This window comes from Mizuhopecten yessoensis, unplaced genomic scaffold, assembly GCF_002113885.1.
Source record: "Mizuhopecten yessoensis strain PY_sf001 unplaced genomic scaffold, ASM211388v2 scaffold3339, whole genome shotgun sequence".
NCBI classification, from domain to species: domain Eukaryota; kingdom Metazoa; phylum Mollusca; class Bivalvia; order Pectinida; family Pectinidae; genus Mizuhopecten; species Mizuhopecten yessoensis.
This window is the reverse complement of record NW_018404995.1, coordinates 95,564-121,416: the sequence shown is the minus strand read 5'-3', so window position 1 is coordinate 121,416 and position 25,853 is coordinate 95,564. Positions and strand designations below refer to the sequence as shown.

General features: G+C 38.0%; 1 protein-coding gene across 5 annotated transcripts in view; it reads right to left on the bottom strand.

Annotated features, from left to right (window-relative positions):
- LOC110447366 (glutamine-rich protein 2-like) overlaps positions 1–25,853 on the bottom strand; it is a 52,823-nt gene that overhangs the window by 3,271 nt on the left and 23,699 nt on the right. Inside the window, exons 5-19 of one of the 5 annotated variants that reach the window (XM_021492996.1) lie at positions 25,147–25,158; positions 21,897–22,043; positions 16,657–16,702; positions 16,462–16,538; positions 14,743–15,495; positions 12,392–12,514; positions 8,175–8,249; positions 7,704–7,814; positions 7,179–7,360; positions 6,365–6,427; positions 5,944–6,045; positions 4,915–4,947; positions 1,451–1,558; positions 623–667; positions 186–285 (exon numbers count right to left, since the gene is read on the bottom strand). In XM_021492996.1, the coding sequence (XP_021348671.1) occupies positions 186–285; positions 623–667; positions 1,451–1,558; positions 4,915–4,947; positions 5,944–6,045; positions 6,365–6,427; positions 7,179–7,360; positions 7,704–7,814; positions 8,175–8,249; positions 12,392–12,514; positions 14,743–15,495; positions 16,462–16,538; positions 16,657–16,702; positions 21,897–22,043; positions 25,147–25,158 (1,977 nt within the window). Of the gene's footprint in view, positions 1–185; positions 286–622; positions 668–1,450; positions 1,559–2,626; positions 2,768–4,914; positions 4,948–5,943; positions 6,046–6,364; positions 6,428–7,178; positions 7,361–7,703; positions 7,815–8,174; positions 8,250–12,391; positions 12,515–14,742; positions 15,496–16,461; positions 16,539–16,656; positions 16,703–21,896; positions 22,044–25,146; positions 25,159–25,853 lie in introns of all 5 variants that reach the window. The other 4 variants (XM_021492994.1, XM_021492997.1, XM_021492998.1 and 1 more) reach the window with 4 other exon arrangements.

Here is a 25,853-nt window from a genome sequence, read left to right as displayed (position 1 = left end):
TCTGCACAAGCCAAAGGACTGGATAAGCCTAGTCGTAGAACTTCAATGTTGTACCTGAAAAGTGTGGATATTTTCTTACCACATTGTGTAATTTACAAATAAAGTACTGAAATTCATCAGGCTAGGAATCATTTTAACAATGTTTAATCATACTAACCTACCTTTGCTAGGAGCTGATGACTTACCTGACGTGTCTGCTGCTGTGCCTGTGTATATTTGGCCTCCATCTTCTCCATACGTCCCTTGTAGATGTGCCCATCTGCCCCCTGGACATTCACCTCCTCCCTACAACATCCACAGCTTATAATACCACTGTCTATACCTTTTACTTNTATATGCATACTAAAGTTATGGTAATTATTACTGAAATGAAATCTGGTTTCTAGCACTAGACTTGCTGACACAGTTATAGTCAGAATTGGTAACAAAGTAGCTTTACTATTACATTGTATATACACGTATATGTTTATGTCAGGTTAGTAAAGTATTGCTTTTAATCATTTCATTATTATACCTATCCTTCTCTATATTTAGAAAAATTGTAAACACTAGCATTACCCAACAAATGGTTGCCTAAGTTGGGTAGATTACCAGACAGATCAGTACTCAACAGGGTACCTACTTGTACAGGGGGTACACAGTTTCCTCTTCCTCCCGGAACAGATGGCTTAAAAAACAATAAAAATCAATAATACATAAGCATTTCTGCCATGCACAGCTAGTTATAAGAAATCTGATTCTGTCAATCTTCGGACTATTTCCTTTAATTTCAGTTTAGCTTATTGCTTGTACATATGTGTATTTTTCGACTCGCTTTGCAGCAGATACATATTTGTTAGCACAAACATCAATCTTAGGAATGTTTTCCTATGTTTATTTCTGTGGTTGTGCCATTTTACACAACCATCTTGTGTAAATGACGACCAAAGAGAGGCACACTTCATTAGTCCATGTTTTGTATGTTTTTGTGTATAATATCATGCCTTAACAACTCAAGGTAACATCAAATTAAGACAATATATCAGAACATCAAATTGTGGCAATGTTGAAGATTATATGATAGTCGAAGAACACATTTATATTTTGCTAACATTTAAATATGTTCTTAGTAAAACAGGTAAAAAAAAAAAGGATCTTGAATTCATTTCAATTTCTTGGGATTTCTAAAACTTAAACTAAGTTTTCTTTTCAGCCCAGCATTCGCGTGTTCAAATGTTTAAACAGTTCTGGACTTGTTCCATCACAATCTTATTTAAAAAGGAATTCCTTTATTTCCCTGCGTAGATTCCAGCTTGGTTACCTTCTGTCTGCTACTTGTGATTTTGTTGCCTCACACTTACAGATTTCAAATTGCAGATGAAAGGGCAACTATGATACAGATAACACAGTTACAAGAAAGTTAAAAATGATCCAGGTGTATATGAGTTGAAATGTGTCTGACTGCTATTACCTGAGGTGTGACAGGCGCGTGATGCGTTTGTGAGGGAAGGTTGTGGTGTGGTTCCCTCCACAAGCTCTCTGAGTGGCGTAGTAGTCGGCTATCTCTGGGTTAGCGAAGCTGTCAATACAGAGGTAAGTTACATACACGTACTCCAGATCACTGTCATAATATCAACACCTGTTAGTTAAAGTTATAGAAAGTACAAAATTTAAGCAGGTTCATAGTTTTATTTCAGAAATGTTAAAAGAGAGTTCTTATTGAAGCCCAAATTTATATTAATTAAGTCACCAGATGTCGACTGATTATGTTAATTCTTAATGGGACTGGAAAACGTTATCAAATATATCAATGTCCACTGTTACAATTCAGCATCCACACAGCAGGCTTCAGAAGGAGCTAGTTGGTGAAGCTTAAACAAATGTATCCCATAATACTCATGCAGTCATATCTGCTACTCGCACAGAAAAGATATGCCTTTTTAGACACATGCAATTTCCAGTCATACGTAAGATGTACCAGATCATCAGGAAGAATGATTACATATATAGAAAAGTGACAATAGTAATAATGTGCCACGTAAATCATGCTCATGCACAGCTAGGTGCTAACAGGTCATCAGGGTGAGATATACCTGGTGTGAAAGAAGGGTACATCAGGGTACAGGTGAGGATAATGTGATGAAACGGGTCAACTTGCTGGTGAATAAACCTTAATGTGGTTCAATATCAGACTGACAACCAAAGTTAATTTCATTTTATGATTTTAAAGAAAGAAGGCACAAAGATCAGATTTATGATATCATGACATCAGAGAACATAAATCATAAATGGAATGAACATGAATATCTTGTATGACCATCCATTAGTGATTGAAGAGATATTGAATCGTACGTTACCCAACATAACCCCTTTATTACCCGATCTAACCTTAAGACTACAGACATTGGCACAAAGTCCAAACACTGTTCATTTTACTTTAAAAATACTAATAAAATACTATTAGACAACAGACTACAGCGGTGATAGCGTGTAGGTATAATCTCAACACAAAGTGAGGATAAATACCATCAAACTTTTTGAAGCTAGTGATTTTGCTTGACCTTGACCTTTGACATATATTCAATATATTATATAATGTTGCCACTTCGCTGAAGTATTAAGTACTTCCATGCATACTATCACTTACGCCTCACGCTGTTTCTTGTAAGTATCAAGGTCATGGCCAAAATGAACAAAAAAGGCTCGCAAGTCTGATTTACGAATTCTCACTAGCTCCCTTTCAGCAAGAGCTCTTTCAAAGTTGATGTTGTTTTTTCCAAGGAGACCACTTCAAAGGGGGGGAAAAGGAAGAATGAAATGAAAAGAAAGAGGTGATGAGATTAGATGAGGGAGGTGCAACAGTGATAAATACAGAGTACCGTTGGATAAGTCAGGTGACAGTGGAGAGCATGACAGAGCCCGAGGAATTACAGGTACCGTCCTTACTGACTTAACCAAGGTCCCATCTGTCACATACACAATGCCTGTCTGACTATTCAGTGACCAGTCTTAATTACTATCCAAATCTAACAATGAGTTATACATCTTGGTGGCTGACCATAATTAGTCAACAATCATTTTTTCTCAGAACAACATAACATTATCTATCTTTTGCTCTGAAACAAACACTTGAATAGTCAGAAAAATACAGGCACACTTGTAATTCTAGAAATGATAATATTTGTCCTGAGAGAGCTGAGTTGTTTTTAAATCAATAATTCAGACTGAAAATGACCCAGAAGATTATGTATTGTATCTTTTTTTTATCACTGGAACTGTTTGTGTGTTTATGTTTGTCTATGACTGGCTTCTGTAACTTAGTGACACAGCATACAAGACTATATATATATACCAAGCAACTCAGCTGTCACAGGTCTAAAACAAACTAGCGCATGCAAATATACAAACACTAATGAAATACAGTCATTGATTGGATGGCAATCGCATACTGGATTGTGGACAGTTATAACACTAACAGGTTTCGTTACCACACCCAACAGCCAGGTAAGATATCACCGTCACAGGTAAGTTTAAACAGCCAGGTAAGAAATAATCTTCTATGATAAGTTTAAATTTCATTGTATGAAAATATTCAATTTCAAATACAATGTATACAGGTAAAATATCAGAATTTTAGAATTAAAAGAAATGACACCTTTAATTGATAAAAGAAAATTTAAATGTAAGAGTTTGCCAGACTATATACGTCAATAGTGAATGGAGTTTGTTTCCGTTTGTGTTTGCTGTGTACACGACGAGGAGTCTACAATACAGACAGCAAACAGTACTTACAATGATTACCACCAGCGAACCCCTATAAGTGATTTCCCATCCAAACCAGGCTTGATTTAGGGCGTTTAGAAAGCCAATATAGACTGGGCCAACAAGTTGTAGCCATGTCAATATTGACAACAAATATGATTTACACTCACATTAAAGGACTGGCAGAATGTTCTGGCCAAATATTGTAGCTCTGTAGCAATATTTAGAGAACAATCCATCATATAATATAACATGATATTGACACAGGAAAAAAGTAAATGTCCCGAAAATGACCTCGTGCAGAAAGTGAGTGCCTATACCACCTATTCACGCATTCCGTGATTGAGGAGCTTGGAAGGGTGAAGGGGGCATTTGTTGATCAAAAGGATCGGTGATAATCTAAGGTGACTTGAGGACATGAACATTTGATAGCAGTATCAAATCTTGTATACTGTGATATACAGAGATAGACAGCGGTATCAGATCTTGTATACTGTGATATACAGAGATAGACAGCGGTATTGTATTATGTGATATACAGAGATAGACAGCGGTATCAGATCTTGTATACTGTGATATACAGAGATAGACAACGGTATCAGATCTTGTATACTGTGATATACAGAGATAGACAGCAGTATCAGATCTGGTATACAGTGATATACAGAGATAGACAGCAGTATCAGATCTGGTATACAGTGATATACAGAGATAGACAGCGGGATCAGATCTTGTATACTGTGATATACAGACATAGACAGCGGTATCAGATCTGGTATACAGTGATATACAGAGATAGACAGCGGTATCAAATCTTGTATACTGTGATATACAGAGATAGACAGCGGAGTTTAATGGTAAATATTCTGTAATGCAATGTTGGAGGTGATAGGAAGGTTGCAGGTAAATGTTTGGGGAAATTGTGCAAGGAAATACAACATGTATAATTGATTTTTGATGTGACAGTATAGCACCGCATACCACAAAGCACTAGTGAGGAGGGGCGTGGCACTTCAGGGAAAGGGGCTGGCTTCCAATGAGTCATGGGAGGAGTAAAGGCATGGCACAAATAATTAGTTGTTTATGGAGCATAGAATTGTTAGTACAGATGATATATAGTTCAGGAAGTTGAGTTCATTCCAAACTAGAAGATATATATTCTAGTACAGTTACCGAGCACTGGGCTTGTCTGTACCGGCGTACATTCTGTTTAGGTAAACAATATTACAACAGTATATAAATATGACAGACAGCCACACAGAAACCTAGGTTAGGTGATAAAGACAGCAACATATACATCAATCCAGCAATGAAATAATACAAAGCAAAAAATAGAAAATAGCAAATCAATATAAACAAAAACCAAAAACTGCATAGTGCTTATATTTTGTGGGCGCTTTTTTTCTATATTCCTATTTTGCTGAAAATACTAAAATATAAACACAGGCACAAAATTCTGCTGGCACTGAACTAATGTGTTGTTCAGATTATACTAGATTTTTGCCAAGTGTTAATTTGTAAAACTTCGCTATAGGACTCTCAATGCATTGATTATGGCAATGAGAATTAACAATGTTAGCCCCACAGCTTCAAAGCATTATGCAGTCATTTGAAATCTTACTGTACTGTATCAAATATCAATTCTAACATGACAAGTTCTTAGTACTGTTAAAGTTTTATCACATCAATCAACATGTCCAGTAACAGAACAAACAATGTACTATCCATTACAGAGTTATTTCTAGATACAACAATATCATAAGGAATTTGATGTAGTATCACTGAAGAGCTCTTCATACAATTGGAAAGTGCTCTAAAATATTCACACTAAGGACAGCTTTTTGTTTAAACAGATTAGCCAGAAACAATTTGAGGACAAGTACCGCTATAAAGAGGAGGTCATCTAGTACAGCATATAATTGGGAGGAGATAGATTTCCTTGGCTACTATTGGAAACGGGGAGAGCACTCATTGGTTATTAGATTCTGTAACAAGCAGACAGATAGTCTTCCTTGGTTACTATGGGAAACAGGGGGAGAGAGCTCATTGGTTGCTAGATTATATGACAAGCAGAAGGGTAGCCTTTCTTGGTTACTATAAAAGACAGGGGACAACGTTCATTGGTCAATACAATTCAATGACAAGCTGACATGTAACCTTTAATGACCGAGACATAAGGGTTTTACATTCAGCGTATCTCACCTCTTGGCATGCTGACGGATCTGATCAAGCTCATATGTCGTGTAAGGTCGTGGTGACCGTGTGGGTGCCAGTCCACTGTGTGAAGGCAGAGAGGGCACTGGCCTGTGGTAACAACGTTACAAAGTCAGGAATTCACATTGTATATACCACAAATCATCAAATGTCATTTGAATTAATTGTTCCTGCATACAACGCCTTCTCAAATATTTAGAACTTTCTTACTTTAACATGTTTTAATTAAGCTCCTAGTTTTCCATTCCGTTTTGAACGCCTTTTCCTACAATTACTACACAAGTACAGAGTTCTTCATCTCCAATGAATTCCTGAAGGATTATTTTTTCTGTATTTCGTCCAATTATCTTCCATTTTATAAACATTATCTTGTATTTTGGTCCATGAATATGATGAATTGTTAGCTTACCCCGTTGGCATGAGGTCAACAGGTCTGTCACAGGAAATGCAGTGGAATTTCTGGATCAATTGCCTATTGAAAAATAAACCATACTCAAAATTACAGCCTCAGACAGCTTATACAATGAGCCTTACATAATTGATCTGGTGAGGATGAGTAAAGCTCTATGAACAAGGCCAGTTGCCAAGCTTTGATTAATGAAGTGTATCACAAGGATCCCTGAGAGAAAATGGAAATACACAAGTAGAAATTAATAACTAAACCCTAGGTACAACAAAAATAATTAAGTTCATTTAATACAAAAACAAATAAATGTCAGATAAATTCTTAATGCTTCAAAGGTAAATCTATAAATTTGTATTTCATTTATGACCTGATTATATGGTATGAGTTTTAAGTCACAATAAATTAATAAAATTTTGCACAACAGTTGACAGAAGCTGCAATGTAAACAGATCAGCTAGCATGGTGAAGTTATACGGTCTAAGTTCCCTCTTAGTTTTCAAAGAGGTTTTCAAAAACAAATAACTACTGCACTTTTTATCATTTTACATTGTTTACACAGGATTTAGTGTCAATCATCGGATTTGATGGAACACTTGTATGATTATAAAGTACAATATACATTCAGTAAGGTGCTGCAGCACTGTATTCACAAGGGAGGTATGTCAAGAGGGGTCATGGGGGGCAGGATTAGGGAGGAGGAGGTCGAGGGGAGCTATGGTGATAAATCTTAAGTTTATTTAATGGATGGATGACTCTAAATTTGGAAAGGAAGCTTTATTCACAGAAAGTAAGATGAGTTTTTAGCAATGAGACTCACTTCCTGATCCCGGCAGCATCGTCCTCACCCCATTCCGTTGACACCTGTGTGCGCTTCAGCTTGTCGTTCAGGGCCTTCAGACGACTTTCCAGCCATTCCTTAAGAGGGTCAAGCTCCAGGCGGTCAAGCTTGCCATCTATGTCCTCATTAATTTTGTGACAGGTGGTGTTAAAATTGTCTTCCTACACAACCGTCAATACTCAATGGTCAATCACACATGGTCAAATGGTCGAACACAGCTATCTTTGGTCAAACAACACATTATTGGTATCTAGATTCCAATGAAATATAATTGAACAATTATTGGATTAATAGTATCTAATTCTTTCCTGATAACATACTTTTAACAGATTAGCGGTGGGCGCCTCCGATTAAACCTGAAGTGACGAGCCTAGATAAGCAGTTCGCCCAGACATTTACGTTACAATGACCACCAGTACTAAGCTGACCTTTAGGTGAGCTTATAACTATTTTCACCCGCTCAAGATAAGATTTGTATGATCAATATTCTGGTATTCTACGTACATATCCGGAGAGTTTGTCGAGGATTTCCTTGATCATCCTGTTGATGTCATTGGTTGTGCTGTCAAACAGGCTGTGGTTGACTTTGTTGTCAAGGGAACGCTTGTCTGCTTTCTGTAAAATAACCACACCAAAACATCTGTGTCACTTGTGCTAACAGAGCTACACAATTCTTTCATAATCAAAAAATGGTAACATGAAACATGATTTTTTTGTTACATTAATGTCTTTTTAACTATCTCTTGACTGATTGAACTCAACATAGGGTCAACAATTCTGATTCATTTATTTAGTCTGAAAGACCAAAACATGTGCAAAAATTCAATGGTTTTTATACAGTTCTGTGTAATATAGAGTATAGAAGTGTCTCCTGGCACATCTAAGGGATGGTGAGTTATGAAGAATACATGATTGTAGTGATTGACTTGGAGGATTTGTTGGATGTAAGTTAAGCCGAGTGATCAGAATACTTACCACATCTACCTCCATCTGTACATACTCCTTGTCCGCCTTGTTCTCATTGAGCCTGTCACAGTAGGCCAAAAGGTCCTGTTCAACACAAAATCTCTGTCAACTGTATGTATTTACTTAATTAGTACAATACAGTGTTACAGTTCATTTTCACAGAAAAAGGGATAAAATGCTCTGAAACTGAACTACATTTAAGACAATTAGTCTACTGAAATCTGAGAGACAAGGTGAACTAAACTCATAGCCATGAGATCAGAGTTATCTAGGTCTAGACAAGGTGAACTAAACTCATATCCATGAGATCAGAGTTATCTAGGTCTAGACAAGGTGAACTAAACTCATAGCCATGAGATCAGAGTTATCTAGGTCTATACAAGGTGAACTAAACTCATAGCCATGAGATCAGAGTTATCTAGGTCTAGACAAGGTGAACTAAACTCATAGCCATGAGATCAGAGTTATCTAGGTCTAGACAAGGTGAACTAAACTCATAGCCATGAGATCAGAGTTATCTAGGTCTAGACAAGGTGAACTAAACTCATAGCCATGAGATCAGAGTTATCTAGGTCTAGACAAGGTGAACTAAACTCATAGCCATGAGATCAGAGTTATCTAGGTCTAGACAAGGTGAACTAAACTCATAGCCATGAGATCAGAGTTATCTAGGTCTAGACAAGGTGAACTAAACTCATAGCCATGAGATCAGAGTTATCTAGGTCTAGACAAGGTGAACTAAACTCATAGCCATGAGATCAGAGTTATCTAGGTCTAGACAAGGTGAACTAAACTCATAGCCATGAGATCAGAGTTATCTAGGTCTAGACAAGGTGAACTAAACTCATAGCCATGAGATCAGAGTTATCTAGGTCTAGACAAGGTGAACTAAACTCATAGCCATGAGATCAGAGTTATCTTGGTCTAGACAAGGTGAACTAAACTCATAGCCATGAGATCAGAGTTATCTAGGTCTAGACAAGGTGAACTAAACTCAAAGCCATGAGATCAGAGTTATCTAGGTCTGGGATGACGTTTAGTATTTCAACTTGTGTTTGGTGTTTTTGAGAGAAAACTCAAGACATTAGATGATATTATATTACATCCCTGTTCCCATCATATAACAGAGTAACCCATCAGTGATACATGTACTAATGTAGTAATACTCTTGACATGGCATGGCTCCATTTATATCCTTATTCAAACACATTCATTACTTTTTATTTACCAATCATAATTTTACAGGTTTCTTTACCTGGTAATATCAATTAGCACACAGATTTCCATTGTGTGATTATGACTGGGTTTACCAGTACATTGAACAGAACACGCTATGTCAATAACACAGGTAAAAAATGTAGAAAACATTCTGACGCACTAGGTCCACTGGCCTTTAATTAGTTTTAAAAGCATTTACTCATTTTGTATGCTCCCTTTGAACTCTAGTCTTACATAGTCCCTATAATATCGATTCAGCTATGCAAATGTTATGCCTGATTTAATCCCTAAACCTTTAAATGGACCATTCAGTGTATATTGGGTGTTTAATGCAGGCTCACACCTTTCCTATATACCTAGGTATTTGTGTCTATTCTGGGCCTTTTCCCCTAGTTAGCGGGTTGAAGTGTTTATACATATCAACGGCTGTATCTGCGACACACAAACAGAACACAACAATGAACAATTCTGTTAGTCTTTTTCTGGCTCTCATAGCACACTCTGTATTGGTAAAACACTATAGTAAACTTCAATAAACATTTGTCAGGAACCAGTTAACGCGTCAACTGTTGATATCAAACTATCCCACGCTCATTACCGATAGTTATTAAACAACCAAAACTTTACTTTATTGTACTGTTACCCTTATATGCTTCGGATCTGTAATTAAATTTTTTCAACTCTAGAATTTTTTTCTTTCTTGCAAAAACAAACATATCTATTCATCAAATTATATAAAATATGAACCCATTACATAAATACAATGAGATATCTTTCAGTTTGCTATTCACGATACATGTATCAACATCAGCCTGTTTTCCATCAGTTTAGCTTAATGTCATATGGCACCCATTTGGACTGTTTTCGAAATCAGGACACTTTCATTTACAAGACTCTTGACCATTTAGATATTGGTAACATTTACTTGACATGCATACGTTTTGGTCATTTAACCACTTGTGTATGAAATTAGTGTTATTTTCCCATTAAGCCTTTCAAAAATGGAACAAAAATAAAACTTTTGAAAAAGATGTCTTACCAAAGCAAAAACAGGGAAAACATGTGTTTTTTAAACCTTTTGGAGGAAATGTTTTAGATGACAGTCTATGGAAAACCCCTCCAAAAAGGTGTGCATTTGAACATACCTGTAGGTAGATATGCGAATGTACAATTGCTAGGAAAATGTGATCAATTAAAAACGTACAACAGAGATAAAAGCAAGAAAACTGTTTAATGGTCTGGACTGCAAAAACAAACCAAAGCTTGATCTATCCATTATATTCAATAAATCCCAGTCAAAACTCGGTCCTGATTTGGGTACTATGACTATCGAGTCCATTTTCTATATTTGTTTTTTTTCTGATTTGGGTACTATGACTATCGAGTCCATTTTCTATATTTGTTTTTTTCCTGATTTGGGTACTATGACTATTGCGTCCATTTTCTATATTTGTTTTTTTCACAGCTTTCAACTTTAGTATGCCTGACTTACATTAATCGTCTTTCATTTTGTTTGCAAAATAAGTATGCTTTTGTTTTGTTTTTGTAATGTGTATTTCGATTTTGTTGGTTCTGCTGCATTCTCTGTTTGCCTGCCATTTATACAAATACACCTTAAATCTGTTTGCCGGGCAATAGAAGACCTTAACCCCTTGTCTGTTTGTAAGCCATTGGAATGGATTACACCCAAAATCTGTTTGAAAAGCCAGTAGAATGCCTTACACCCTAAATTTGTTTGTAAGCCATTAGAATACCTAACGCCGTAAATCTGTTTACCTTCCATTAGAATGTCTTACACCCTAAATCTCCTAACCTTCCATTAGAATACATTACACCCTAAATCTGTTTACCTTCCATTAGAATACCTTACACCCTAAATCTGTTTACCTTCCATTAGAATACCTTACACCCTAAACACCTTGAATTTGTTTACCTTCCATTAAGATGCCTTGCACCCTTAGTCTGTTTACCTTCAATTAGAATACCTTACACCCTTTATCTGTTTACCTTCCATTAGAATACCTTACACCCTAAATCTGTTTACCTTCCATTAGAATACCTTACACCCTTTATCTGTTGTTTACCTTCCATTAGAATACCTAACACCCTTTATCTGTTTACCTATATTCCATTAGACTTCCATTAGAATACCTTACACCCTAAATCTGTTTACCTTCGATTAGAATACCTCACACCCTTTATCTGTTTACCTTCCATTAGAATACCTTACACCCTAAATCTATTTACCTTCCATTATAATGCCTTACACCCTTTATCTGTTTACCTTCCATTATAATACCTTACACCCTTTATCTGTATACCTTCCATTAGAATACCTTATCCCCTAAATCTGTTTAACTTCCATTAGAATACCTTACACCCTAAATCTATTTACCTTCCATTATAATACCTTACACCCTTTATCTGTATACCTTCCATTAGAATACCTTATACCCTAAATCTGTTTAACTTCCATTAGAATACCTTACACCATAAATCTATTTACCTTCCATTAGAATGCCTAACACCCTAAATCTGTTTACCTTCCATTAGAATACCTTACACCCTTTATCTGTTTACCTTCCATTATAATACCTTATACCCTTTATCTGTTTACCTTCCATTAGAATACCTTATACCCTAAATCTGTTTACCTTCCATTATAATACCTTACACCCTTTATCTGTTTACCTTCCATTAGAATACCTTAATTACACCCTTTATCTGTTTACCTTCCATTATAATACCTTACACCCCAAATCTGTTTACCTTCCATTAGAATACCTTAAACACTTTATCTGTTTACCTTCCATTAGAATACCTTACACCCTTTATCTGTTTACCTTCCATTAGAATACCTTAATTACACCCTTTATCTGTTTACCTTCCATTATAATACCTTACACCCTAAATCTCCTTACCTTCCTTTAGAATACCTTACACCCTTAATACCTATATTACACTGTAATTAGTGGCCTATTGGCCTGCATTGAGTGTAGTCTACCTACCTGAATCTGTTTGTTGCGGGATTCGTTTTCCTCCATCATGTCCTTGGTGGTGTTGTGTAACCTCTCAAAGTCGGCCTGTAGCTGTAAAATGGCTGCCTGGGCCCGACTCAGAGCATCACTATCCTATAGACATACCACAAGGTCAACATAGGCATCGTATAACATGGACATCATAACATTATACCACAGGGTCAACATAGACATCGTATAACATGGACATCATAACACTATATCACATGTCAACATATATCTGTACAATATACTTTGTATAACCATGATAATCAAGGTCAGCAAAACAACAAGTGATATGAAGGTCAACATTATCATTGTATTTCTTTTGTAACTTTGGTGTCAAGAAATCATTATAAAGATGATTATAAGATTTGTTAGGAGAATATGTAATTAATGATGTTCTTTTCATTTTGAAGATACATTATGACATGTTTTATTCCGACACCATTTTTAAACATGCAACATGATTTGAAAGTTAGTCATTTGTGAGATGCTTTTCAGTAGAATTGTCCAGTAACAATGCCTGACCACAAGGCATGGCTGAAGTTCTACAGGGGGTTTGTCATCACAAAAGGTTCAGGCATGCATGCAGTTCTAACTAAAAGCAGGAACATAATTATCTCCAATAATTTTACACATTCTTGATGAGGAAATTATAGCAATTATTACGGTTGAAATGAAAGTTACACAGAAAATAAAAGAAATGCATGAAGACTTGGTTATGCATCCAATAATCCCACTTGTACCCTGTCAAACCATCACAGTGGGCTCATTGTTTTAGTCCGCAACAAGACCCACTCAGTCACTAATGGGGTATTAACGCTGATAGGATCTAATACACAAACACAACACAACATTTCATACCTGTATCACAGTGAAATTTAAGAACCTGTTTGTAAAATTGGATAAAAATGAGGTGTTTGTTCGAAGGAGTAACAGTCTTGGTACTGTACGTCCTGACTCACTGGGCAGGGGTTTTGCTACAGTGAATCAAGCTCATTCTAACCTCTCTTATACTCACTAAGTCAGTGCTAGACTGCAGTGAGTCAGGATCCAGCATACTTATATAATAACTCCTACTCAAGTCCTGTGGCAACTAGCCACGCCATTAGGGAAAGAGAAGTGATTTTATAGGCCAAGTTCATCATGGTAATTTAACGGCCTTATACTGAAGATTTAAATTTGCTGTAACAAGCTCCAATATAAATTTTATAGTGACACGTATGTCACATATTTAAATATATGATTTTAAATGTCTTTGAAACTTTCATGCTTCTGAAACTTGATACACCATACCATGTTATACATATATCAAATCTCGCTATATACCTGAGGAATCACATAATCCCTAGATATTCAAACTAAGGCGATGGTACACCAAGGCACATTTACCACACCCTAACTTTACTGAGGGCCACGTAAATACATCTACAGCTCAATACTAAAGGCTAAAATAGCTTTACATAACAGAAATCAGATAACATGCAAATCAGATTTGGTGTTTGGGTCACTCCTAGAAATACACTATATTTACACAAAGACTATAAGGGTTGTGTACACATGTAGCGTGGGTGTACAGTATCTATTAGACAGCTTGTAAGTGTAGGGAGTCAGATGGTATAACTATAATGAAACAAAAGAGACAATCACACATAAAGATTCTAAGGGTACGTAGTTGGATGGTTTGACCTTTGAAACAGAAAAGAAAAAATGAGAAGAAATAGGTTTAAAAGTGTAGGGAGTTGGTTGGTTTGACCATCGAAACAGAAGCGTGACAATCACATAGGTTAACAGAAGTGAAGGGAGAAGTGATGGTACAATGACCATTAAATCAGAAGGGAACATGCTGTCAAAACCAGCTACCTGATCAACCTCAGGTATGGAACCCTTAGCCCCAGGAGAGTCTCTAGATCCCTGGGTAAGCTGAGGCGCACCCCTCTGTCTCTGGGTAGCCCCAGGAAAGTCTCTACCTCCCTGGGAACTGGACACCTTGTTTACAGGGACAATAACCCCTGTAGGAGAGGCTATGTCTGTACTGGGTGTGGTGGCCCCTCCCCTCACAGAAGACTCTCCTGTTGTGGAGCCACTAGACACACGATCCCGTGTGAATGTTACTTTACCATCATCTGATAATATGTTGCCCTCCTTTAGACTTTCCTCAAGCCTATCCATCTTCATACCCACGTTTATGGAAGCAATATAAAATGGTTACAACAATGTTAGTGATAGTTCAGAATACAATGTAGCTGATGAATGAAATTTCAAATGTTATGCTGCAATTGTAAAATAGAAACATTAAAAACAGTCAATAGTGAAACAGAAATAATGATAGAACTGACCAAATCATTTGTTCCAGCAACCTTTGATCTGAGCAGTGCAAACTCAATGCCGCGGGCCATTCTTTTGAGGTCGTGATCGAGGGTGAAGATTTTGTCACGGACATCCTGAAGTTGGTCATTTAGTACAGCTGCAAGTGTGCGGATCTTGTTGTTGGCTTTGGAAATCTCTTCTGAAGACATATTCATCATGTTTTTCATATCCTCCACTTGACCGTCAACATCAGATGTGTTCCTAGTAAAGATGTCCATAATATCTTGTTCAAATTTCACGTTAGCCAGGTTTTCACCACTTGATACCTTCTTTTTGTTTGCCGGTGGACTTTCCTTCCCTTTGGTTTCTTTGACTTCAGGTTCGACTTCTTCAGCTTTGACTGGTGTTTTCTCTACGGAAGTAGATACCTTCGGACTGGGAGGTTTGGGAGTGATATCATTCTCGCTGGTGGTCATTTCAAGGTCTGCCAATGGGTCTGGTCTCTGCTCCATACCAGTGAGCCATGACCGCAGGTCAGTGACATCACTTTGGTAGGCGCTATCATCCATCATCATATCCTGGAACACCTTGAGTCGGTCCTCCATCACTGTTACCTTGTTAGACAGGGCGTCTATGGCAATGGCCGTGAGTTCGTGTTTATTGAGCTCTTCAAGCTCCTCTTGACTGTCTGTCTCTGTTGTCTCACCTCCACTACTACTCTCATCCGACTCAGACAATGGGCCAATCTTACCACTTCGCTTACCTGTCTTGAACTTGATGGCCTTAAGAATGGCAAGATAGGAGATAGGAGAGAGAAAGGGAGTGCAGGTTAGATTCATGTGTATATAAAATACAGGACTGGTAACATCAATATAAAAGTATTGTCCAGGAACCTAGGAGGCTGATGTACATAGGTGGTATAACACATTTGGATATTTGTTTTCCCCAATTGAAATTTCTCCTATTTTCTTGATGACAAAGAGCGGTAAAATAGTTCTTCTCCAAAATTCTAGAAATTCTAACCCTGTCTAGTACTGTTACAAATGCTAATGTGTAGGACCTTCCAGCATTGGTGAAATGTTTGTCCTAACTATGATTTTTCAAAATCGGTGCAAAGGTTGCCCTAGAACCCCTAATGATACTCTTATAATGAAATACTTATCCTAGAAACCTTTGAGTTTGTACAGAGTTTCCAATACAACTCCCTAATGCTCAATTGATAAACTTTTATCTTTAAAACCCTAAGAGTTAGTACAAGGTTTGTCCTAGAACCCTTATGTTGTTTCGGTGAAGCACTAAATCTTTACAATCGTTCTACAACGGTTGTCATAGAACCCTACTAAATTGTTGTCCTGGGAACCATAATGCTTATCTCGTGTAATTCTCGTGTGAATGTTAATGGTTACATTGCTGATGGTGACATGCACACCCTGGGCCATTGATCAATGACAATTACATACAGGTGTGCAATGATATATCTCTGATTAAATATTCACAAGTGCATAACACAGTTATATACAGTACAAACACTAATGGTTACAAACATGATTCACAAGTATTTGGTGAAATAATGAAAAAACGAACTTTATCTGTGAGCCTTTAACAGTGTAATTATATGAGACTAGCTATACATGGTTAATGAATTTTGAAGCAGTAGCAATACATGATTGAGTCTTGTTACATGAGAATGTTAGGCAGGCTAGTATACAGATACACACAGTTATTGTAGCCGCGATCTGGGAGCTTACCTTGTCCCTGGCTTGTTGTAAGGCATCAAGCTCTGCCTTCAGCTTAGCAAGCTGCTCAAGCATGTCTGAGGACAGATCTAAAACAAAAAAACATAAATAAAACATAAATAACTAATCAACATCAATTTCAAATGACAAAGCTCAAGAAAATCCAGCACATTCATGTTTTATTTCAACAATAACATTTCTACTCACTCAGGTTTTCAAGATCTGTCTTGTCCATCTTATTCTTTATCTCAGCCTACAAACCAGAATCAGTACAGAAGTGTTATATTTAATGTCATGATGCATTCAACTTATTTAAACTTTAATTCAGGTATTGACTTTTGTGGGAAGTTAGGTTGAGGAAGGAGACACCTAAAGACAACTTTTGATTGATAAACTAACTGAAAACCACAAGCAGTTAGTATAAGATGCGACATGCATTTTAGTGAAGAAGAACATTTTGTATTGTTTTTCGATCAGAAAGTTTTCAGCGGAGAAATAAACAAGAGGCCCAGGGGCCTTAATAGCTCACCTGGTATTTTATTTTTCAATTTAAAACCCCTGCCGAGTACAATTCAGGTTTATCAAAGGAGTACAAGAAACAAAGTTGCAAGAAGAACTACATATAAATCCGTTTTAGTGGGAAAGACACCAAGAAAATGAGTTTCCATGTTATGTCCCAATTTTCCTCTATTTCCCCTATTGGGCCTCACATGCACCTTTTTATACAAATTGGAGATTTTTTCCCCTAAGCTTGCTTCAGACCACATTTGGTTTAAATCCCTTCATTTATACAGAAGGGAAAATATTTTTTCTCTATTTGCCCTATTGGGCCCCACCCCTCTGCCCCAAAGAAGGGGGTCCACACACCTCAGTTTATACAAACTTGAGACTCCTTTGTCCAAAGATGCTCTAGAACAAATTTGGTCAAAATCCTTCTATTGGTTGAGAAGAAGAAGATTTTTAAAGATTTACCTATTTTTCCCCTATTTGGCCCCGTCCCTCTGCCCCCAGGGGGATCATACCCTCCGTTTATACAAAACTGAGAACCCTTTGGCCAATGATGCTTCAGACCAAATTTGGTCAAAACCCCTTCAATGGTACCAGAAGAAGGATCTTTAATGTTTTCCTCTATTTCCCCTAATGGGCCCCACCCATATGGCCCAAAGAAGGGGGCCCACACACCTCAGTAAAATTCAAAAATTGATTCTTTTGTCCCTAATCATGCTTCAGACTGCATTTGGTTTAAATCCCTTCTCTTGTATAGCAGGAGAAAAAATATCCTCTATTTCCCCTATTGGGCCCCGCCCCTGTGCCCCCAGAGGGGCCATACCCTCCGTTTATACTTGAGTCTCCTTTGTCCAAAGATGCTCTTGGACAAATTTGGTCAAAATCCTTCTATTGGTCGAGAAGAAGAAGAAGATTTTTAAAGATTTACCTATTTTCCCCCTATTTGGCCCTGCCCCTATGCCCCCAGGGGGCCCATACCCTCCGTTTATACAAAACTGAGAACCCTTTGGCCATTGATGCTCCAGACCAAATTTGGTCAAAATCCGAGCCGTTCAGGGCTAGTAGCGTTTTAAAGGAAAAAGTTGACGGACGACGGACGCTACAGCATGGGTTAAGCTCACTTGGCCCTTTGGGCTAGGTGAGCTAAAAACAAGCTGAAGCTTATTTGTTCATGGCTATCTCAGAAGCCATTTAAATTGATAACAGACCACTTATGTATCTGAATTTTTCTCTGACGAGTTGACACTAGGGTATAATGATAATATGCATGGTCCTACAAATGATACCCCAGCTACACATTGTCAAAGAGGTAGCCGTCTGCATGCTGTACAGTTTAAGGGTCCCAGAATATCAATGTTAGAATACTCCTGGGCCGCAAGCAAACATATGAACATTTTTTTTTTTTAATCTCACTCGATCACTGTTGTTCAGTTTCAAAATGGTTATGAAATAATATGAACAATCAAAAGAGTTATCACTGACTCCCAATAACATAGCCAGTGAGTCAAGGAACGAGCCAAACTTATCACTGACTCCAATACCATAGCCAGTGAGTCAAAGTATGAGCCAAACTTATCACTGACTCCCAATAACATAGCCAGTGAGTCAAGAACGAGCCAAACTTATCACTGACTTCAATACCATAGCCAATGAGTCAAAGTATGAGCCAAACTTATCACAGACTCCCAATAACATAGTCAGTGAGTCAAGAACGAGCCAAACTTATCACTGACTCCCAATAACATAGCCAGTGAGTCAAAGTACGAGCCAAACTTATCACTGACTCCTAATAACATAGCCAGTGAGTCAGAGTACGAGCCAGACTTATCACTGACTCCCAATAACATAGCCAGTGAGTCAAAGTACGAGCCAAACTTATCACTGACTCCTAATAACATAGCCAGTGAGTCAGAGTACGAGTCAAACTTATCACTGACTCCCATTAACATAGCCAGTGAGTCAGAGTACAAGCCAAATTTTAACCATTAGGATACCCCAGCTACACATTGTCAAAGAGGTAGCCGTCTGCATGCTGTACAGTTTAAGGGTCCCAGAATATCAATGTTAGAATACTCCTGGGCCGCAAGCAAACATATGAACATTTTTTTTTTTTAATCTCACTCGATCACTGTTGTTCAGTTTCAAAATGGTTATGAAATAATATGAACAATCAAAAGAGTTAGCACTGACTCCCAATAACATAGCCAGTGAGTCAAGAAGGAGCCAAACTTATCACTGACTCCAATACCATAGCCAGCGAGTCAAAGTATGAGCCAAACTTATCACTGACTCTCAATAACATAGCCATTGTCAGCCCACGAGCCAAACTTATCACTGACTCCCAATAACAAAGTCGGTGAGTCTGAGTACGAGCCAAACTTATCACAGACTCCCAATAACATAGCCAGTGAGTCAAGAAGGAGCCAAACTTATCACTGACTCCAATACCATAGCCAGTGAGTCAAGGAACGAGCCAAACTTATCAATGACTCCAATACCATAGCCAGTGAGTCAAAGTATGCGCCAAACTTATCACTGACTCCCAATAACATAGCCAGTGAGTCAAAGTACGAGCCAAACTTATCACTGACTCCTAATAACATAGCCAGTGAGTCAGAGTACGAGTCAAACTTATCACTGACTCCCATTAACATAGCCAGTGAGTCAGAGTAAGAGCCAAACTTATCACTGACTCCCATTAACATAGCCAGTGAGTCAGAGTAAGAGCCAAACTTATCACTGACTCCCATTAACATAGCCAGTGAGTCAGAGTACAAGCCAAATTTTAACCATTAGGATACCCCAGCTACACATTGTCAAAGAGGTAGCCGTCTGCATGCTGTACAGTTTAAGGGTCCCAGAATATCAATGTTAGAATACTCCTGGGCCGCAAGCAAACATATGAACATTTTTTTTTTTTAATCTCACTCGATCACTGTTGTTCAGTTTCAAAATGGTTATGAAATAATATGAACAATCAAAAGAGTTAGCACTGACTCCCAATAACATAGCCAGTGAGTCAAAGTACGAGCCAAACTTATCACTGACTCCTAATAACATAGCCAGTGAGTCAGAGTACGAGCCAGACTTATCACTGACTCCCAATAACATAGCCAGTGAGTCAGAGTACAAGCCAAACTTATCACTGACTCCCAATAACATAGCCAGTGAGTCAAAGTACGAGCCAAACTTATCACTGACTCCTAATAACATAGCCAGTGAGTCAGAGTACGAGTCAAACTTATCACTGACTCCCATTAACATAGCCAGTGAGTCAGAGTACAAGCCAAATTTTAACCATTAGGATACCCCAGCTACACATTGTCAAAGAGGTAGCCGTCTGCATGCTGTACAGTTTAAGGGTCCCAGAATATCAATGTTAGAATACTCCTGGGCCGCAAGCAAACATATGAACATTTTTTTTTTTTAATCTCACTCGATCACTGTTGTTCAGTTTCAAAATGGTTATGAAATAATATGAACAATCAAAAGAGTTAGCACTGACTCCCAATAACATAGCCAGTGAGTCAAGAACGAGCCAAACTTAGCACTGACTTCAATACCATAGCCAATGAGTCAAAGTATTAGCCAAACTTATCACAGACTCCCAATAACATAGCCAGTGAGTCAAGAACGAGCCAAACTTAGCACTGACTTCAATACCATAGCCAATGAGTCAAAGTATGAGCCAAACTTATCACAGACTCCCAATAACATAGCCAGTGACTCAGAGTACGAGCCAAACTTATCACTGACTCCCAATAACATAGTCGGTGAGTCTGAGTACGAGCCAAACTTATCACAGACTCCCAATAACATAGTCGGTGAGTCAGAGTACGAGCCAAACTTATCACAGACTCCCAATAACATAGCCAGTGAGTCAGAGTACGAGCCAGACTTATCACTGACTCCTAATAACATAGCCAGTGAGTCAGAGTACGAGTCAAACTTATCACTGACTCCCAATAACATAGCCAGTGAGTCAGAGTACGAGCCAAACTTATCACAGACTCCCAATAACATAGCCAGTGGTTCAGAGAACAAGCCAAACTTATCACTGACTCCCAATAACATAGCCAGGGAGTCAGAGTACGAGCCAGACTTATCACTGACTCCCAATAACATAGCCAGGGAGTCAAAGTACGAGCCAAACTTATCACTGACGCCTAATAACATAGCCAGTGAGTCAGAGTACGAGTCAAACTTATCACTGACTCCCAATAACATAGCCAGGGAGTCAAAGTACGAGCCAAACTTATCACTGACGCCTAATAACATAGCCAGTGAGTCAGAGTACGAGTCAAACTCATCACTGACTCCCAATAACATAGCCAGTGAGTCGGAGTACAAGCCAAACTTATCACTGACTCCCAATAACATAGTCGGTGAGTCTGATTACGAGCCAAACTTATCACAGACTCCCAATAACATAGCCAGTGAGTCAGAGTACGAGCCAGACTTATCACTGACTCCCAATAACATAGCCAGGGAGTCAAAGTACGAGCCAAACTTATCACTGACGCCTAATAACATAGCCAGTGAGTCAGAGTACGAGTCAAACTTATCACTGACTCCCATTAACATAGCCAGTGAGTCAGAGTATGAGCCAAACTTATCACTGACTCCCAATAACATAGCCAGGGAGTCAGAGTACAAGCCAAATTTTAACCATTAGGCAAAACGAGCTCATAATTCACTGTTCAGCAGAATTGTTCCTGCAGCATTATTACCAGTAATAAGTAACATACAAGCCTACCACAATTCTAATGATTTACAACTATACAGGTCATATATATTATAACCCAGACCATCTTGTATACACTAGGTAGCATATCAGATTTAGGAATATGCCCAGAACCTATTTTACATCCCAGGGCTTATAACATGACATATTACAATTACATAAACAACTACACTGAGTGGTTTGGTTGAAGCCTTACCTCAAGGTCCTCCACCCTCTTCTGTAGGGCATTGTGGGATTCACTGAGCTTTCCGAGGTGCTCCAGGACATCCAACAGTTGTTCTGATGGTCCAGTACTGGACGAACTCATGCGAGTACCGGGACGTGATGAGGCAGGTCGGGACACCTGTTCAGATGAAACATAATTTAATAAAATCAGCCTTTCACTACAGTACCATACTGTCAGTTCATCATTTACCTAATTATAAAGTTGATTATTTTTAAACTTGTAAAAAATTCGAAGATATTCACAAATTAAGATTTTTTTTCTAAATTTGTACTGTGATTCAGGTTTTCAGTCACATAAGAATCAAGTGCCATTGTCTACATCTGTTAGCCCTTTAGGAAGCTGGTGTTTTCTGCTGTATATAAAGACTGACCAGTCCATCCTCTTTAATGTGATAAAGACTGACCAATCGGTTTTCTTTAATGTAATAAAGACTGACCAGTCAGTCCTCTATAGTGTGATAATGACTGACCAGTCCGTCCTCTGCAGTGTGATAAGACTGACCAGTCCACCCTCTCTAGTGTGATAAAGACTGACCAGTGCCCCCTCTCTAGTGTGATAAAGACTGACCAGTATGCCCTCTCTAGTGTGATAAAGACTGGCCAGTCAGTCCTCTATAGTGTGATAAAACTGACCAGTCTGTCCCTTGTAGGGTGATAATGACTGACCAGCCCCCCCCCCCCCTCTCTAGTGTGATAATGACCGACCAGTCCTCCCTCTTTATTGTGATAAGACTGACTAGTCCGCCCTCTCTAGTGTGATAAGACTGACCAGTCCCCCCTCTCTAGTGTGATAAGACTGACCAGTCCGCCCTTTCTACTGTGATAAGACTAACCAGTCCTCTGTAGTATGATATAGACTGACCAGTCCCCGCTCTCTAGTGTGATAAGACTGACCAATCTGTCCCCTGTAGTGTGATAAATACTGACCAGTCTGCCCCCTGTAGTATGATAAAGACTGACCAGTCTGTCCCCTGTAGTATGATAAAGACTGACCAGTCCCCGCTCTCTAGTGTGATAAGACTGACCAATCTGTCCCCTGTAGTGTGATAAATACTGACCAGTCTTCCCCCTGTAGTATGATAAAGCCTGACCAGTCTGTCCCCTGTAGTGTGATAAAGACTGACCAGTCCCCATTCTCTAGTGTGATAAGACTAACCAGTCCTCTGTAGTATGACATAGACTGACCAGTCCCCGCTCTCTAGTGTGATAAGACTGACCAGTCTGTCCCCTGTAGTATGATAAATACTGACCAGTCTGTCCCCTGTAGTATGATAAAGACTGACCAGTCCCCACTCTCTAGTGTGATAAGACTAACCAGTCCTCTGTAGTATGACATAGACTGACCAGTCCCCACTCTCTAGTGTGATAAGACTAACCAGTCCTCTGTAGTATGATATAGACTGACCAGTCCCCGCTCTCTAGTGTGATAAGACTGACCAGTCTGTTCCCTGTAGTGTGATAAGATTGACCCGTCTGTCCCCTGTAGTATGATAAAGACTGACCAGTCCCCACTCTCTAGTGTGATAAGACTGACCAGTCTGTCCCCTGTAGTGTGATAACGCCTGACCAGTCCCCACTCTCTAGTGTGATAAGACTAACCAGTCCTCTGTAGTATGATATAGACTGACCAGTCCCCGCTCTCTAGTGTGATAAGACTGACCCGTCTGTTCCCTGTAGTGTGATAAAGACTGACTATTGACTCCTCTAAGGTGTGAGACTTCTGCTAGAGTGTTTTTCTAAGTACAATGACAGAATTGTGCTGGAGAAAGGATAGATAACATGCCCAAGACTCATACACTGAAGGTTACTGCACCAGTAGAAGTCCACAAGATTTACAATTATACAGGTTTGATTCTGATATATGTAGCCATGCTTCATTTTGAAAATTTCATTTGAACATTCAAAGTAAATTGATGAGAAAGATGTTGCAATATATCATGCTATATGGTGGTGTGTCATACATGGTCACAGGTAAGTCAAATTAGAGTCTGTTTTCTGTGTCCGGTAAAATAAGCAATTAAATATAATGCCTGTCCTGTAGCTGAGATAGTTAAATCTACAAGTAAAATAAGCAGAGTAAGCAAAGCCTGTTAGGGAATCAATTGTAATCATTGCAGAGATTCTGATATCTTTGTGCTTACGGTTTCGATCAGGAAGTAATGATTGGAATTATATTGACCAGGTGATCATGTTTCAAACCACTGGTCCTCTGGGTACAATAAACCCTACATCTAACCTACACTTTGGAATAAAATCATTAAATTCTAGCAGACAACTTCCTGTCTCTGGCTATCATTAGGGTTCCACATCGGTAGTGGTAGTGAACAGTAGACATGCAGTAATTAGTACACCCATGTAACACTGATCTATAACCTATGTCAATATCATGTCTGAAGAATCTGCTATTTTTAATATAACTCAGAAATCCAATCCACAGGAAAATCATGGTTAATAATATAATTTATAATCGGATCAATCCCGAAATCAACCTCTCCCACTTAATTGTTAGTAAAACATGAGAAGACTGATCACAGCATTGAGACCGACCTCATAATGATAATTTTTCCAGTGAACATTTATGATTTCAATTCCTATATGTTAAATGGTTAAAGGTTAAAGGTTAAGACAGTTTAGCATTTTATATCAGTTGAAATACACAGGCTGTTCAGATAACACAAAAGCCATCTTTCTGGAGCAAGACTTACTCTAATGGACATATATTGTTGACCAATTTATTTCGTTTGATGACAAATAAAAATATTTTACACAGATTTACAATAAAAATGTATGTAACTAGTAACAATAATAAAGAGGTATTTCTGTCTTAGATACGGCTTAGTTCAGATGTAGTGGTTTTCCCATTTTAATGATTCAAACAGTAATCAACTGACATAATTCTGCTAGCCCATTATGTAAGTTTAATTGGTTCATATCACTAGAAAATCAGACTTTCCCAGTTGGGAACTTATGAAATGTGACAAACATTGTAAAACACTGACAATAATGTAAAAAAATGACAACAAAAATATGAAAAACACTGTGCAAATTAAGAAAAAAACCTGGAGGAAACAATTTCTTAAGGCCTTTTTTTATATATAATTTCCCATAACAAGTCTGACAGGACTCATTGTTATATCCTGATTTACAGACGACATGTTAAATAACACATTGGCATGCCTTAGATCATGTGCACATCAACCTAATCATGCATGCATACAAACCTTTTTTTTACGCTAGAAAAGAAGGTCAAACACATATAGATAAACACAAGAAAGGATCTCACATAATTCTGGAACATCTTATTAAGGCATTCTATTCTGTCTTTAAAGAATTGGGTAGATTTTAAAAATATTCATCTAAAGATAAGATTCTGACATAATGAAATACTTTCATGTTTTCAGAAATCCTGTTAAAAAAATTGAGTCATAGCTGGAACAATTATTTGCTGTTCATTGTTTTCAAGTTTTAAAAGGACCATGTCATGAAGCTGTGAAGTTTGGGCCTTAACCTCTAAGCTGTTGGGTAAATTGTATATCTGTTACAGCCTTTATTTGTCCTAGCTGCTAAACATGTTGATAGCAGATTTAATATACCTAATATAAGCTAGTACTTACAACTATACCATAGAAACGTCACTGGGAACATGATTAAAACAGGTCCAGATTATAAATCCTTATCAAGTAAGGGAGGTAATTTAGATATGCTAAGAGGCCCTGTATAATATCCTGGACAGCTGCAGTCACTTTACAATGCTTCGACCTTACCACCATTCAGTCTATATAGAGGTACATACAATATGAGTAAAATTAAAAATTGTTCCCAAAATAGCCAAAATAGCCAAATCAACTCTTCTGTTACATTAAATCACTTATATTCATGGGTTTTGCTAGAAAAGCTTAACAAACTTTTCTGTTGTTCATTAAAGTCC